General features: G+C 48.2%; 1 protein-coding gene across 3 annotated transcripts in view; it reads left to right on the forward strand.

Annotated features, from left to right (window-relative positions):
* Positions 1 to 12,138, forward strand: part of NCOR1 (nuclear receptor corepressor 1) — a 144,944-nt gene that overhangs the window by 116,820 nt on the left and 15,986 nt on the right. For 2 of the 3 annotated variants that reach the window (XM_059997381.1, XM_059997382.1), the window contains 9 exons: positions 265 to 348; positions 854 to 1,110; positions 1,386 to 1,746; positions 3,437 to 3,664; positions 5,722 to 5,931; positions 6,361 to 6,510; positions 6,853 to 6,960; positions 9,167 to 9,332; positions 9,624 to 10,114. In XM_059997381.1, coding sequence (XP_059853364.1) covers positions 265 to 348; positions 854 to 1,110; positions 1,386 to 1,746; positions 3,437 to 3,664; positions 5,722 to 5,931; positions 6,361 to 6,510; positions 6,853 to 6,960; positions 9,167 to 9,332; positions 9,624 to 10,114 — 2,055 coding nt within the window. The remainder of the gene's footprint in view (positions 1 to 264; positions 349 to 853; positions 1,111 to 1,385; positions 1,747 to 3,436; positions 3,665 to 5,721; positions 5,932 to 6,360; positions 6,511 to 6,852; positions 6,961 to 9,166; positions 9,333 to 9,623; positions 10,115 to 12,138) is intronic. The other variant, XM_059997383.1, reaches the window with a different exon arrangement.

Here is a 12,138-nt window from a genome sequence, read left to right on the forward strand (position 1 = left end):
TTCTTTACTTTTTGACTTACAATAGATGTCTTCTGTGGCCATTTTCTATTTAGGAAAATGTTTAAAAAGAAACGGGTGATGTCATGTTGGGTACTTCCAACTTTTGTTATTTTTTCCATGATATTCTTCTGAATAGTTTGCAAATCTAAAATGGTACCCCTTTCTCCATGGAGCTTTTGTCAACAGTACACCCTCTAAGAACAGTGTGCGTGAACTGACACCCGTGTTGTGTCTAACTCCGGAATTGCCTCCTTGTTTTGAAAGGGCTGATCTGCCGAGCATTACCCAGGGGGAGCCCTCACTCTGACCTCAAAGAAAGGACTGTGCTGTCTGGTTCCATAATGCAGGGTAAACATTTTGCTCATTTGCTTTTATTCATTACTGCCTCACTGGCAAAGTAGTTTGAAATTAATGTGCAGTGTGTGATATCTGAAAAAGATATCTGTTTTTCAAGATATCTTCCCTTTTGAAATATTAGGTATTTAAATCCTGATTATAACTCTTCTTCTCTGAGTTACATAGTGTATTGGAAGATGATAGTTGGCTAATCTTTGAATATAGAGACACCTTCATTATGTAAGAACAGTTCTGTGATTGTGATGAGCGATGTATTAAATCTTGAACAACACCGCCCCCCCCCCCCCCCCCCCCCCCGCAAAAGAATGGCCGATGAGTATTGATTTACGGATCTTTTGTAAACCAAAAATTGATTAGAAACTGCAAGATGGCAAGGCATTCATTTTTTTATATTGCGGTAAATTGTGTGCAACAAAATTTACCATTTTAACAGTTTTAAGTGTATAATTCAGTGGCATTAATTTAATAAGCATGTTTCTTGAATCCTTTTTTGAAGGCACACCAAGAGCGACAACTGAAAGTTTTGAAGATGGCCTTAAGTACCCCAAACAGATTAAAAGGGAGAGTCCGCCCATACGAGCGTTTGAAGGTGCCATTACCAAAGGAAAACCTTACGATGGCATCACCACCATCAAAGAGATGGGGCGCTCCATCCATGAGATCCCACGGCAAGATGTTTTAACTCAGGAAAGCCAGAAAACCCCAGAAGTGGTGCAGAGCACGAGGCCCATGGTCGAGGGCTCCATCTCCCAGGTAGCCATTCCGCTTCAGACTGCAGTGCGACTTAAGGATTATCAGTAGTTCTTATAAGCATTATAAGTGTCAGGTCTCTTGGAAGGAAACATGAAGGTTTGTGTCTGCTTTACCCTTAGTTGTTCTGGTGTGGGAGAGTGTGCAGCTTCAGCTCAGTGGACCTGTGATGGAGACCCACACAGACAGCAGCCGTCGTTGCCGCGAGCCCGACGTGGCCTGCGGTGGAGAAGCGGCTGAGCTGTGGCTGCCTGTGACGCCTGTCTCTTTCCCTGTAGGGCACACCCGTCAAGTCTGACAGCAGTTCAGGCCAATCCGCCATCAAGCACAACGTCAAGTCCTTGGTCGCGGGGCCTAGCAGACTGCCCCGTGGGCTGCCTCCACTGGAAATTAGGCCAGAGAGCATAAAAGCGGTCGAACGGGGAAAATACGAGGACGTGAAAGCAGGCGAGCCTGTGCGTTCCCGGCACACGTCGGTGGTAAGCTCTGGCCCCTCGGTTCTCAGGTCAACGCTTCACGAAGCCCCCAAAGCACAGCTGAGCCCGGGGATTTACGAGGACGCCAGCGCACGGCGGACGCCGGGGAGTTACGCCAGCACTGCGCCCAGAGGCTCGCCCATGATGAGCAGAGCTCCCGATGGTGTGTTCCTCCCGTGTCCTTGTCTGACGTCTGTGTTGTGCTGCCCACCTCCGCCAGCAGCACGCAGCCCAGTGTTGGCTCCAGGTGGTCGGAAGCGCCGTCGGTGGTGCTTGATGCTAGGGCTCTGGAAGGCTGGCTGCCACATTAAAATAGGCGTAATTGTAGGTGAAATGCCTAATGTTTTAACTCAATGCAGAGTACGGTGGAGTCCAGAAGTGCTTGAGCAAGTAATGCTTAGAGTAGATTTTCAGCTAACCCGTGAGGTTTTCTGGAAGTCAGTCTGGACTCCTGGCTCCTGGGCGCCGTCTGCTGTGGGGCTGAACATTTAAGCTGTGGAGCCAGGCTGCTCAGGGTTGAATCAGGGTTCTCCTTGCTGTCCTAACTTGGACCCGTTCCTCAGGTTTTCTGTGCCATAGTTTCCTCATCTGTGAATTGGTGGTGTAATACTAAGGCTTATTACCTCATTGGATTGTTCTGAAGATAAAATGAGGTGATAGGTTTAAAGAACTTGGAAAGAATAGCGCCTCGTGTGTAGGAAGGACTCAGTTACTGTGCGCTATGGGTACAGTTGGCACTGCTGTTAGCGCCACGACCCCACACCTCCTTGGGGTTTATGCTGCTGGCAGGTAGATCAGCAAACTGAGAGGCATGGTTTTTACCAGGTGGTCCCTGAAGCAATCCAAGGCCCTTAAACATGCTTCCACTTAGCATTTTTGGCTGTACTGCGGTAATCATTTATCGCTGGGCTTCTGTGCAGGGTCCTGGGCTGCACTCTGCGAGGCTGTGGGCGTGAAGGATGTGGGCGGTGGGAGGGGCGGCACGGAGGGAGGAGGAGAGGAAAGCGCCTGTTTGGGGGCGCAGAGTGAACCCAAACCTTGTTGGCTCTAGTTACGAAAGAGGAGAAGTGCCCTGCAGAGGGAAAGGCTCTACAAGTTAGAGCAAGTTGGGGTGTGAGGGGATGTACTAAACCAGCCTGATTCCTTGGTTTTGACAGGCAGGTTTGTGTGATCATAGCAAAGTTGACATTATCAAAATCTGAAGGATTAGGTGGTGCTGACGGTTGCACAACACTGTGTGTGTATTACTGTCACTGAAGTGTACCCTTCGTAATGGCTAAAATTGTAAGTTTTATGTTCCGTGTGTTTTACCACAATCATTAAGACGATAGAGGGTGGTGGCTGGTAGCACTGATGGGACGATCAAGCCTCTCTGGATACCGTCATGTAGAAAAGAAGCAGCTGGGGCAGGGAGGAGACTGATGCTGGTAAGAAAGTCTCTGGACGTACAGAGTGAGGAAACACAGTGTAGCCTAGCAGGGGCTGGCAACGCAGGCGCGGAGAGTAAGCTGAGGTTTGATGCATGCAGGATCAAGAGAAATTAGAATACCAGGTTGCGGAGACAACGAAACAGTGTATAGTGGGGTTTAAAGAGGAGTGTCGAACGTCGTTTTCAGCCTTAACATTAGGCGGTAAACCCGGGCTGTGATCCAGAAGGGGGCAGTGTCCAAATCACAGAGGTGCCTGCCAGCTCTTCACATTTGCATATTCTGCAAGATTACTGTTACATGTTTCGTGGGAAGAGAAGATCAAAATACTGTACGAATATGGTCTGTATTTGAGTGGTTGAGAAATAAACATTAACAACTTTGCTTAAGAATTTGTGGTGTTGGCCCCTTTATTTTTTCTTGCAGTTACGATTTCTTCTAGCAAGTCTACCAGTCATGAAAGGAAATCGACACTGACCCCTACACAGAGGGAAAGCATCACAGCGAAGTCTCCAGTTCCTGGGGTAGACCCTGCAGTGAGCCACAGCCCTTTTGAGCCGCACCACAGGGGCGGTGCCCCAGGGGAGGTTTACCGGAGCCATCTGCCCACACATCTGGACCCAGCCATGCCGTTTCACCGGGCTCTGGATCCTGGTAAGCACCGTGTGTAGTAATAACTGAAAGCAAAGAAATAACATACCTGTGTGGCTTTCTAGACTTTCTGTTTATTAAGGTACAGTCCACAGACAGTTGCATGGGTCATCAGTGTATATAGTTCAGTGAATTTTCACAAACTATACACCCCATGTAACCAGCTCTCAGATCAAGACACAAAATATTACCAGCACCCCTGAAAGAGCTAAAAATACTAGGTATGTGGAAAGCTCTCTTGTCTGATGGCATTTGGTTAAGCTGATTGGAAAAGTGGGTTAATGTGAAGAACTGTTTTTAAATGACACATGCATACGTTATATGTTTCAATTTACAGCAGAGACATGCATTCACCAGTGTTCTGATCTCAGGTCAGGGGCCACTGATTAAACCTCACCACTGTCTTTCTTGTATAAATGATACATCTCCAGGTTTGGTTTTTTAAGTGAAGTTAGAATTTAAAGACACTTCAAAGCAATCTAAATACAGAATCCTTCTAGATTTTTTTCCCAGTCTTTTAAAATTATCTAGTCTATACCTAATTCAGCTTCTATATTGAGTCTTTCCAAAGCAGTCAACTTAGTTTCTGGAGAAACCACTTTTTTTGTTCTTCTCTCATAGATTTACAGAGTTTTTCATTAAGTTACACAATTACAGTAGCAAGTACAGCTGGAAGGAACTTTTGAACAGACACCACTGACTTTGAGTAAACATGGCTTTGGTCAGTGTAGAAGCGTGTAGGTTTTCTAGAGAGCAGCCTGCACTGGGCACGGTGATGCTAGGGGCACCGGGCAGTGGACTCTGCACAGGGAAAGGAGTCCCATCAGCAGGTTGGTGCAGAGTTTTTGCTGGGCTGTGATGATGTCAGTACCATCACGTTGTCGCTTGAGAACGTTCAGTTTCAGAGGAGCCCACACCTGGTTCTTCAGGGCCTGTCTCCAGAACCAAGGCAGAAGTTCCCACTCACACAGTCAGCTGACAGATTCAGCTGGGAGTTCTAGAGGAAGGGGACGCAGACACTCCCGAAAGCTTGTTGTTTGTTCTTCTAGGGAGAACATATATATATATATATATATGACAGTTCCTTCAAGCTCTCAGACAGAAGCACATGTTTTTACTTTCATGTAGTGTTTATCATAGTCCTTTATTTCACTTGCTTGCCACTGTTGAGCTTGAGCTGGATGATCAGTGTTTTGAGGATAGAGGCATTATCTTCTTTTATTTCTTCCAGTTTTATTGGGATAGAATTGACATACAGCACTAAGTTCCTTGTGTGTGTTCTGCTCATTTACCACACCTCCAGCTTCCTAGCATCTGTGTCACGCTCTAACCTAGGGTTAGAACAGCTGCAGCCTCTGGCCAGATCCTGCTGCTGCCTGTTTGTGCAAATAAAGTTTTATTAGAACACAGCCACACCTGTCTGTTTATATTTTGTCTGGCTGCTCTCACACTGTAATGGCAGAGTTGAGTTGGTACGATGGAATGGTCCACAGAGCCTCAAATGCTGACCACCTGGCCCTTTGCTGGCTAATCTCTGCTTTAAACAGACATGCTAATTAAATGCTTGTAGACTAATCATTCTTACCCCCAGAAAAGTAAAGTTACTATCTGTTACAAAGTGTTTTCACACATATTTCCATTTAGTTGTATTAGATGATCGGTACTATAAAAAATTATTTTCAGACACAGCTTTTGGAGACTTCAGGTGAAAAATCTAATAAAGGTCCACGTCAAAGATTGAAAATGAAACTACTGGAGAATTTTTTTTAGCTACTGTTCTAGTGGTAAAAAGGTTAATACTCTTGTTTTGTCTAGTCTGTCTTCCCCCTTTCCATTACGTCTGCCATTAGAATATTTATATTCACGTTGCTGGTATGTCAAGGTCTAAAAGGAATCCACCAAAATCCTGTATTCCCCCGACCCCCGGCCCCATGACAGCTAGAAGTTGATTGTGCACATAGCTCAACAGATGGCTTTTTCCCTTATTTTTTCTGTGGGTGATGTTTGGCAAATGAGTTCTACCCAGACTAAACTATGCCTGTCTCTTTTCTCTCCCTCAGCAGCTGCTGCTTACCTGTTCCAGAGACAGCTGTCACCAACTCCAGGTTACCCCAGTCAGTATCAGCTCTATGCGATGGAGAACACGCGGCAGACGATCCTCAACGACTACATCACCTCACAGCAGATGCAAGTGGGCCTGCGCCCGGACGTGGCCAGAGGGCTGTCCCCCCGGGAGCAGCAGCTGGGTCTTCCGTACCCAGCAACCAGGGGTGTGTGCCTTTGCAGACTCGAGCATGTGCGCCCAGGGTTTCCTAGGCACTCTGATAAATGCTCGGTGGGTGGATAATGGAAAGAAAGAAAAGGCCATTCCTTCTCTCCATAGCCATTAGCCCAGGAAGGCAAACAAAGTGATCCATCGAGGTGGGCTGTTTTGGCAACACTGATATATTGAAACCAGACCAGTGTGCTCGGGGTTTGAAGCCATGGTCTCACCAGTCTCCCTCCTTCTTTCCTCTCTCCACGTCTTTGGGTGCTGGTGTGGGGTGCAGTACTTCATATCCTTCTCTAGATGGAGATGGTCTTACTGTTTGCAAATTGTCATTGGGTTTTAGAGATAAACAAAATTAAAAAGCCAGGTATAGTTCTGTATCTTTAGAATAACAAATAAAACATAATTTTGTTGTATTTCTTTTGACTAGGAATCATTGACCTGACCAATATGCCCCCAGCAATTTTAGTGCCTCATCCAGGGGGAACAAGCACTCCCCCCATGGACAGAATCACTTACATTCCTGGAACACAGGTCACCTTCCCTCCGCGGCCGTACAACTCTGCGTCCATGTCTCCAGGTGGGTCTGCACTCACCCCTTGCTGGTGTGAGCAACGTGCTCATGTCCTGGCAGCAGAGCCCTTGGAGGTGTTTGGGGTCCTTTTCCTGCATTTGGCCTGCAGTTTTCCATTTAATATTAGTTATCGTTCCTCTGCGCCGTCTGTCCCTAGATACTCAGGAGGGATCTTGGGAGCTTGTGTTATGCTCCGAAGTCACTCGAGACTCTTAATAGAACACACTTCCTACAGCTCAGCTTTGGAGCTTCCTGAAAATCTTTCAGTCACTCGAGAGTGCAAAACTTGTTTGACGCACCTGTACGTTGACGTTTTGTCCTCAAGTTGCAGGTTTGTGTGTTTTCCAGGACACTCAACACACCTCGCGGCTGCGGCAAACGCTGAAAGAGAGCGGGAGCGGGAGAAGGAGCGGGAGCGCCTCGCCGCAGCCCCCTCGGACCTCTGCCTGCGGCCAGGTGGGTGGGAGGCCTCGTGCTCGTGCGGCAGCGGGTGCCGGGGCGACCTCGCAACCGAGAGTTACCAGGCAGAAGGCGGTGGTGGCGCTTAAGTGGAGGTGCTGTGCGGGCTGGAGTGGCACAGAGGGAGTGGAGTTTCCACGATGACGGTGTCGTGGGCATTTGGCCCCAGCAGTTGGGTCTGCAGAGACTGGGCACAGGGCTCACTGAAGCCGAAAGTCGCCCGGGTGAAGGCTCACAGGAGACCAGTGAAGCCGGGTGTCTTGTGGAGCTGGCGGTGAAGGAAGAGTGGACAGCATGGTTAGCAGGCTGTGTGACGGTGTGAATTACGGTCCAGCGCAGGAGGCAGGTGGCGTGATCAGGGGGGCATTTGCATGGGAGCAGCTTGAGATGGGTTAGAACCCAGGAGGCGGGTGTGGGCTGGTGCCAGGAGGACAGTGAGACCATGTGTGTCGTCCCTGTGTCTCCTGAGATAGGTTGACACTGGGAATGGCCAGAAAGGAGGTGCTTGGATGAATATTGTTAAGGTGAATCAAAAGGACTTCACAATAACTGGATAATGGGGATTGAGGAAGAGGTGAGAAACAAGATTGGTCTGCACTTCAGATAGAGCTGGATTAGTTGAAAGCAAAGTGATAGTGATTGTTTTGGCCGTAGCTAATCTGACGTGTCTTTGGAAGATGTGTTCTTATCCATGGCGTAGTTGTCATTTTATACTCTGTGAAATCAAACCATTGATCATGTCCATGTGGTCAGATACTCAGAGCAGTACTTAGGAGAACAGACAGAGCACGGAGATGGTGATTGAGAGTGGAGAGTCTGGCTTGAACAAGATATCAGGGGGGCAGGTATGCACGGAGGAGCAGGTCTGTCCCGAGATGTTTCTGGGAGGGCTGCTAGAGGTGGGGGCAGAGGGGGCCAGAGACCCGCCTGAGAGGTTGGTGCAGAACCAGAGGGTGTCACATTCCCGTGGCCACAGCCAACAGACCCCTTGGATTGAGGAGGGGGCCGAGGCCAGCGGTCACCTCCGACTTTCTCATACCATTCCTGGGGCTTTACCTCCAACAAGTCAATGGTTGCAAAGCCTAAGTACGTTTAGATGTAACCTGTTGTCTGTATATAATTCAAAGAATCACTAAGTGTGTGACCATAGGAGATGCTTTAATGAATCATGAGGTAGCACCATAATATTGATTATATGTTGATTGTATAGAAACCACAGAAATTGATTTAATTAAAGAAAGCCAAGTAGAACTCATACATAATTTTTTTAGGAACTGTATCTTAAAAATGCTTGTGATCCCACTGATGAATAACATGCATATTTAAGTCAATAAAGTACCATTTTTCTCCATCAGACATTTGAAAGGTCGATAAATATCCTGTGTTGAGGTGTGTGAAGAAACACTGATTCTTACACATTGTCAATGGCAGTGTAAATAGGGATAGCTTCTTCAGAGATGTAAAAACGGAAATAGTAACCCCACTTCTAGGAATGTGCCCTGCAGGGCACTCAGTACCGGTGTGAGGTCAGAAGGGAGAAAATTGCTCAGAAGGCTGTGCTAGGCACCTGCTCTGAAGTGAAGACAGGGGTGTTTGCTAGAGCTGCTGGCTCAAGTGGGAAAGTCAGGGTGAGGCCGAGAACCCCAGGAGGTGGGGGAGGGGGTGAAGAGGGTGAACCTGAGACCCTGTGAGTGAAGGAGCTTTGCTGTGGAAGAGCCTCGGCCAAGCGGAGGGAGCTGCAGAGCTGCGGGTGGGTGGGCAGTCTCAGGCCCTGCTGCAGCAGATGTGCATTATTTGCATTATGATACTTAGATAGTTGTTGCAAACTTGATTTTGGAAATGAGAAACACGCCAGAGTTTGAGGAAAAATCTGAGAAACGAACTTATCTGAGTTGTATTAGTGCTTCATTATTGGTGTTATTTTTATTTCTCTTTGGATTCAAGATAGAAACTTGTCACCAAAATGGAAATGACAGTAAATGGTAGCTGACGATTTTGTTTCAAGTTACCAGTGTGGTTTTATTGCATCTTTATTGGAAAACTCTTACAGAATTTATTTCTAGAAAGGCCAGAAAGCAGAGTAGCAAGTTTCTTCCCTTGTTTTCCTTTCTCCTATTTAGGAATATTAGGAAGGCAACGATTCCCCAGTGATGCCGTCCAGCCTCTTCCTTATGGCTTGTTTCTTTGTCCCTCTGCCCTGCAGGCTCAGAACAGCCCGGCCGGCCCAGCAGCCACGGCTACGTTCGCTCCCCGTCTCCTTCAGTCAGAGCTCAGGAGACCCTGTTGCAGCAGAGACCCAGCGTTTTCCAGGGAACCAACGGAACCAGCGTGATCACACCTTTGGACCCGAGCGCACAGCTACGGATCATGTAGGTCTCTGTGTACACTTGGATCAGAAATCCCCGTCTTCTGCACACACGCTTTTAAATCTGTGACTGCAGTAGTCTAAGGAGGGTGATGTTTCCTCCTGCTGCGCACTCTGTTTGTTGCAGTCCATCCGTCCCCCCTGCCTGCCCTGCCCCACCACACACACACAGACACACACACACCTCCCTCCCTTCCTCCCCGCCCCCCCCACACCCTTCCCTCCCTTCCTCCCCCACCCCCTGCCCCCGGGAGAGTCTCCCCTTCACAGACTTCTGGTTTGGTTTTATTTTCAGGCCGCTGCCTGCTGGGGGCCCTTCCATCAGCCAGGGCCTGCCGGCGTCCCGTTACAATACTGCTGCGGACGCCCTGGCTGCTCTTGTGGACGCCGCAGCGTCTGCTCCCCAGATGGACGTGTCCAAAACAAAAGAGAGTAAGCATGAAGCTGCCAGGTTAGAAGAAAATTTGAGGAGCAGGTCAGCAGCAGTTAGTGAGCAGCAGCTAGAGCAGAAAAGCCTGGAGGCGGAGAAGAGACCCGGTCAGTGTCTGTACGCTTCTTCAGCCCTGCCGAGTGGCAAGCCCCAGCCCCAGTCTGCAGTAGTTTACTCTGAGGCTGGGAAAGAGAGAGGGCCTCCTCCAAAATCCAGATATGAGGAAGAGCTAAGGACCCGAGGGAAGACTACCATTACCGCAGCTAACTTCATAGACGTGATCATCACCCGGCAGATTGCCTCGGACAAGGACGCGAGGGAACGTGGCTCCCAGAGTTCAGACTCTTCCGGTAGCTGTATGTATCTCAACCCGGCCTCGCACTGTGGTACCGAGTACGGAATTACTTGATTCTCTAGGGAAAGCAGAACCATACGGTGTAAAGAAATTCTAATCTTGGCAGTAAATGTAATGGAAAGGTTTTGTGGGTTAGGGGTGCAAAGTGTCTCTTCTGCTGTTATGACTCTTTAAATATCAGAGTGTCTTAAGTGTACCTGTCAAGGTGTTTTCCATGAGAAGCCATGCCCTTTGTGGAGATAAGGTTGGAAGGGAGATAGAGGCGGAGCTCACTAACATCTTCAGGCTCTGGAAGGTGATGGATGTGTCATCAAGCGCAGCGCTACCGAGGCCTCATTCCTCAAGAAACGTTTCCTAGGATGTGATTCAGTATTTAGGCCAATACCCCAAAGCCTCTAGTGTTCTTTTTCTAAGATACAGATTTTTTAAAAAGCGGGACCACTTTGTTGGTAATTATTATTATTGGTAATTGGCATTTCTTGCAAGTTGGATTTTGACCAAGTCTGGTTAGTCACTTTGATATCTACCCTGTTAAGTGTAAGAATTCACAAATCTACAGTAAAATGCTAGAAAAGTTACTTTAAATTTATTTTTAACTACAGCCTAAATTCTATATAGAATTCCTGAAGGAACAGGCCAGTATTTAAACGAGTATCCATTAATACTCAAACCTCTCATTTCCAGTAATGAACTGAGTAGAGTCGGAGACAATGACCTGTGGGCCCTGTGCACCAGCATGCAACGCGTTGTTCTGTTTAGTTTAGTTAGTTCCACGCCTAGTCGTAACCTATTTGGGTAAATAACCCCATTGCTGAGGTTTTTGGAGACAAGTCGGGGTGGGGGCAGCTTGGTAGCCTGTTGTGTAAATGAAAGACATCCTTTAGCCTGGACTGTGAAAATCAGCCCAGTAGGTATTATCCACGCAGAAAATTTGGAAGATCCCTAGTTCTATGACTAGGCCTTTTGGAGGGAAGTCACCAGCACACATCTGGTGACCCAACCTGGGGCCTGTCGAATGCTCGCTAATCACCCGACAACACTTCTTTTCAGTTTGCGTCACAGAACGTCTGAGAGCAGAGAGTCTGGCTGCTTTTCTGAGTGTTTATCTTTTCATCACTGAGTCAGTTCCTTGCGTGAAGCCCACAGGCTCTTCACAGTTACCAGCGTGCCCTCCGGTTTTTCCTCTCCAGAGCCTCCCCACCCCCTCTTCAGGCGTCAAGAACAGTGTGCTCCCAGAGTAGCGCCAGGCCTCCCGTGGCTGTGCATTGGATGTGGGGAGCAGATTAGGAGGGTGCTGGCACATGAAAAGCGATGAATACCCACTGCAAAGTAGTATCAGTTACTTTGAATATAGTGACTTATTTTAGTTCTCCAAAGATAATTTCCACCCCAGTTAACAGGTTTCTGTCCTGAGCATACTAGACCCAGGTTACTGCAGCTTCTGTGGCCTGGTGGGGGGCAGGAGAGGGCTGTTGAGATGAGGTTGGAGGAGTGGGTGGTGGTCTAGTAGCAGAGTTCATTCCCACCTTCTGCCTGTGTTCAGGACCCATCACCGCCTGACCACGCTTGCTGCTCTGGCCAGGGTCATACACCCTTTGGGCCTCTGACCGTTTCCTCAGGTGCTTCAGTGCACCCAAAGGTGCACACAGCGCTCGCGAGTCAGAAGGTTCCTGAGCAGGAGGTCACAGCCCCCTGACGGCCCCGTTCTTGGCTCTCAGGCCATGGCAGGACTGAGAAAAGTACCTGGACCCCTACTGCATAGACCCCCGGTTTCCTTGGGAACCGCATTATAGAAGGGCCCTTCCCTGGCATGTGCATCCTCCCTTTCTGCTAACCCAACGGAGTGAATTTGCTTCCCTGCAGACATTCCCTACCATTTGTTTATCTTCACAGTGTAACGTGGTGCTAAAAAGTGGGAGAAATTTTTGTCAGCAGTACTCAGTGACTTGAGAAAATCATTATGTGATGTTACTTAATCTACAGCTTTAAAGTCGTCCTGGTAAAGAAGAGCTGACTGTCCCACAG

Source organism: Delphinus delphis, chromosome 19, assembly GCF_949987515.2.
Source record: "Delphinus delphis chromosome 19, mDelDel1.2, whole genome shotgun sequence".
Lineage (NCBI taxonomy): Eukaryota > Metazoa > Chordata > Mammalia > Artiodactyla > Delphinidae > Delphinus > Delphinus delphis.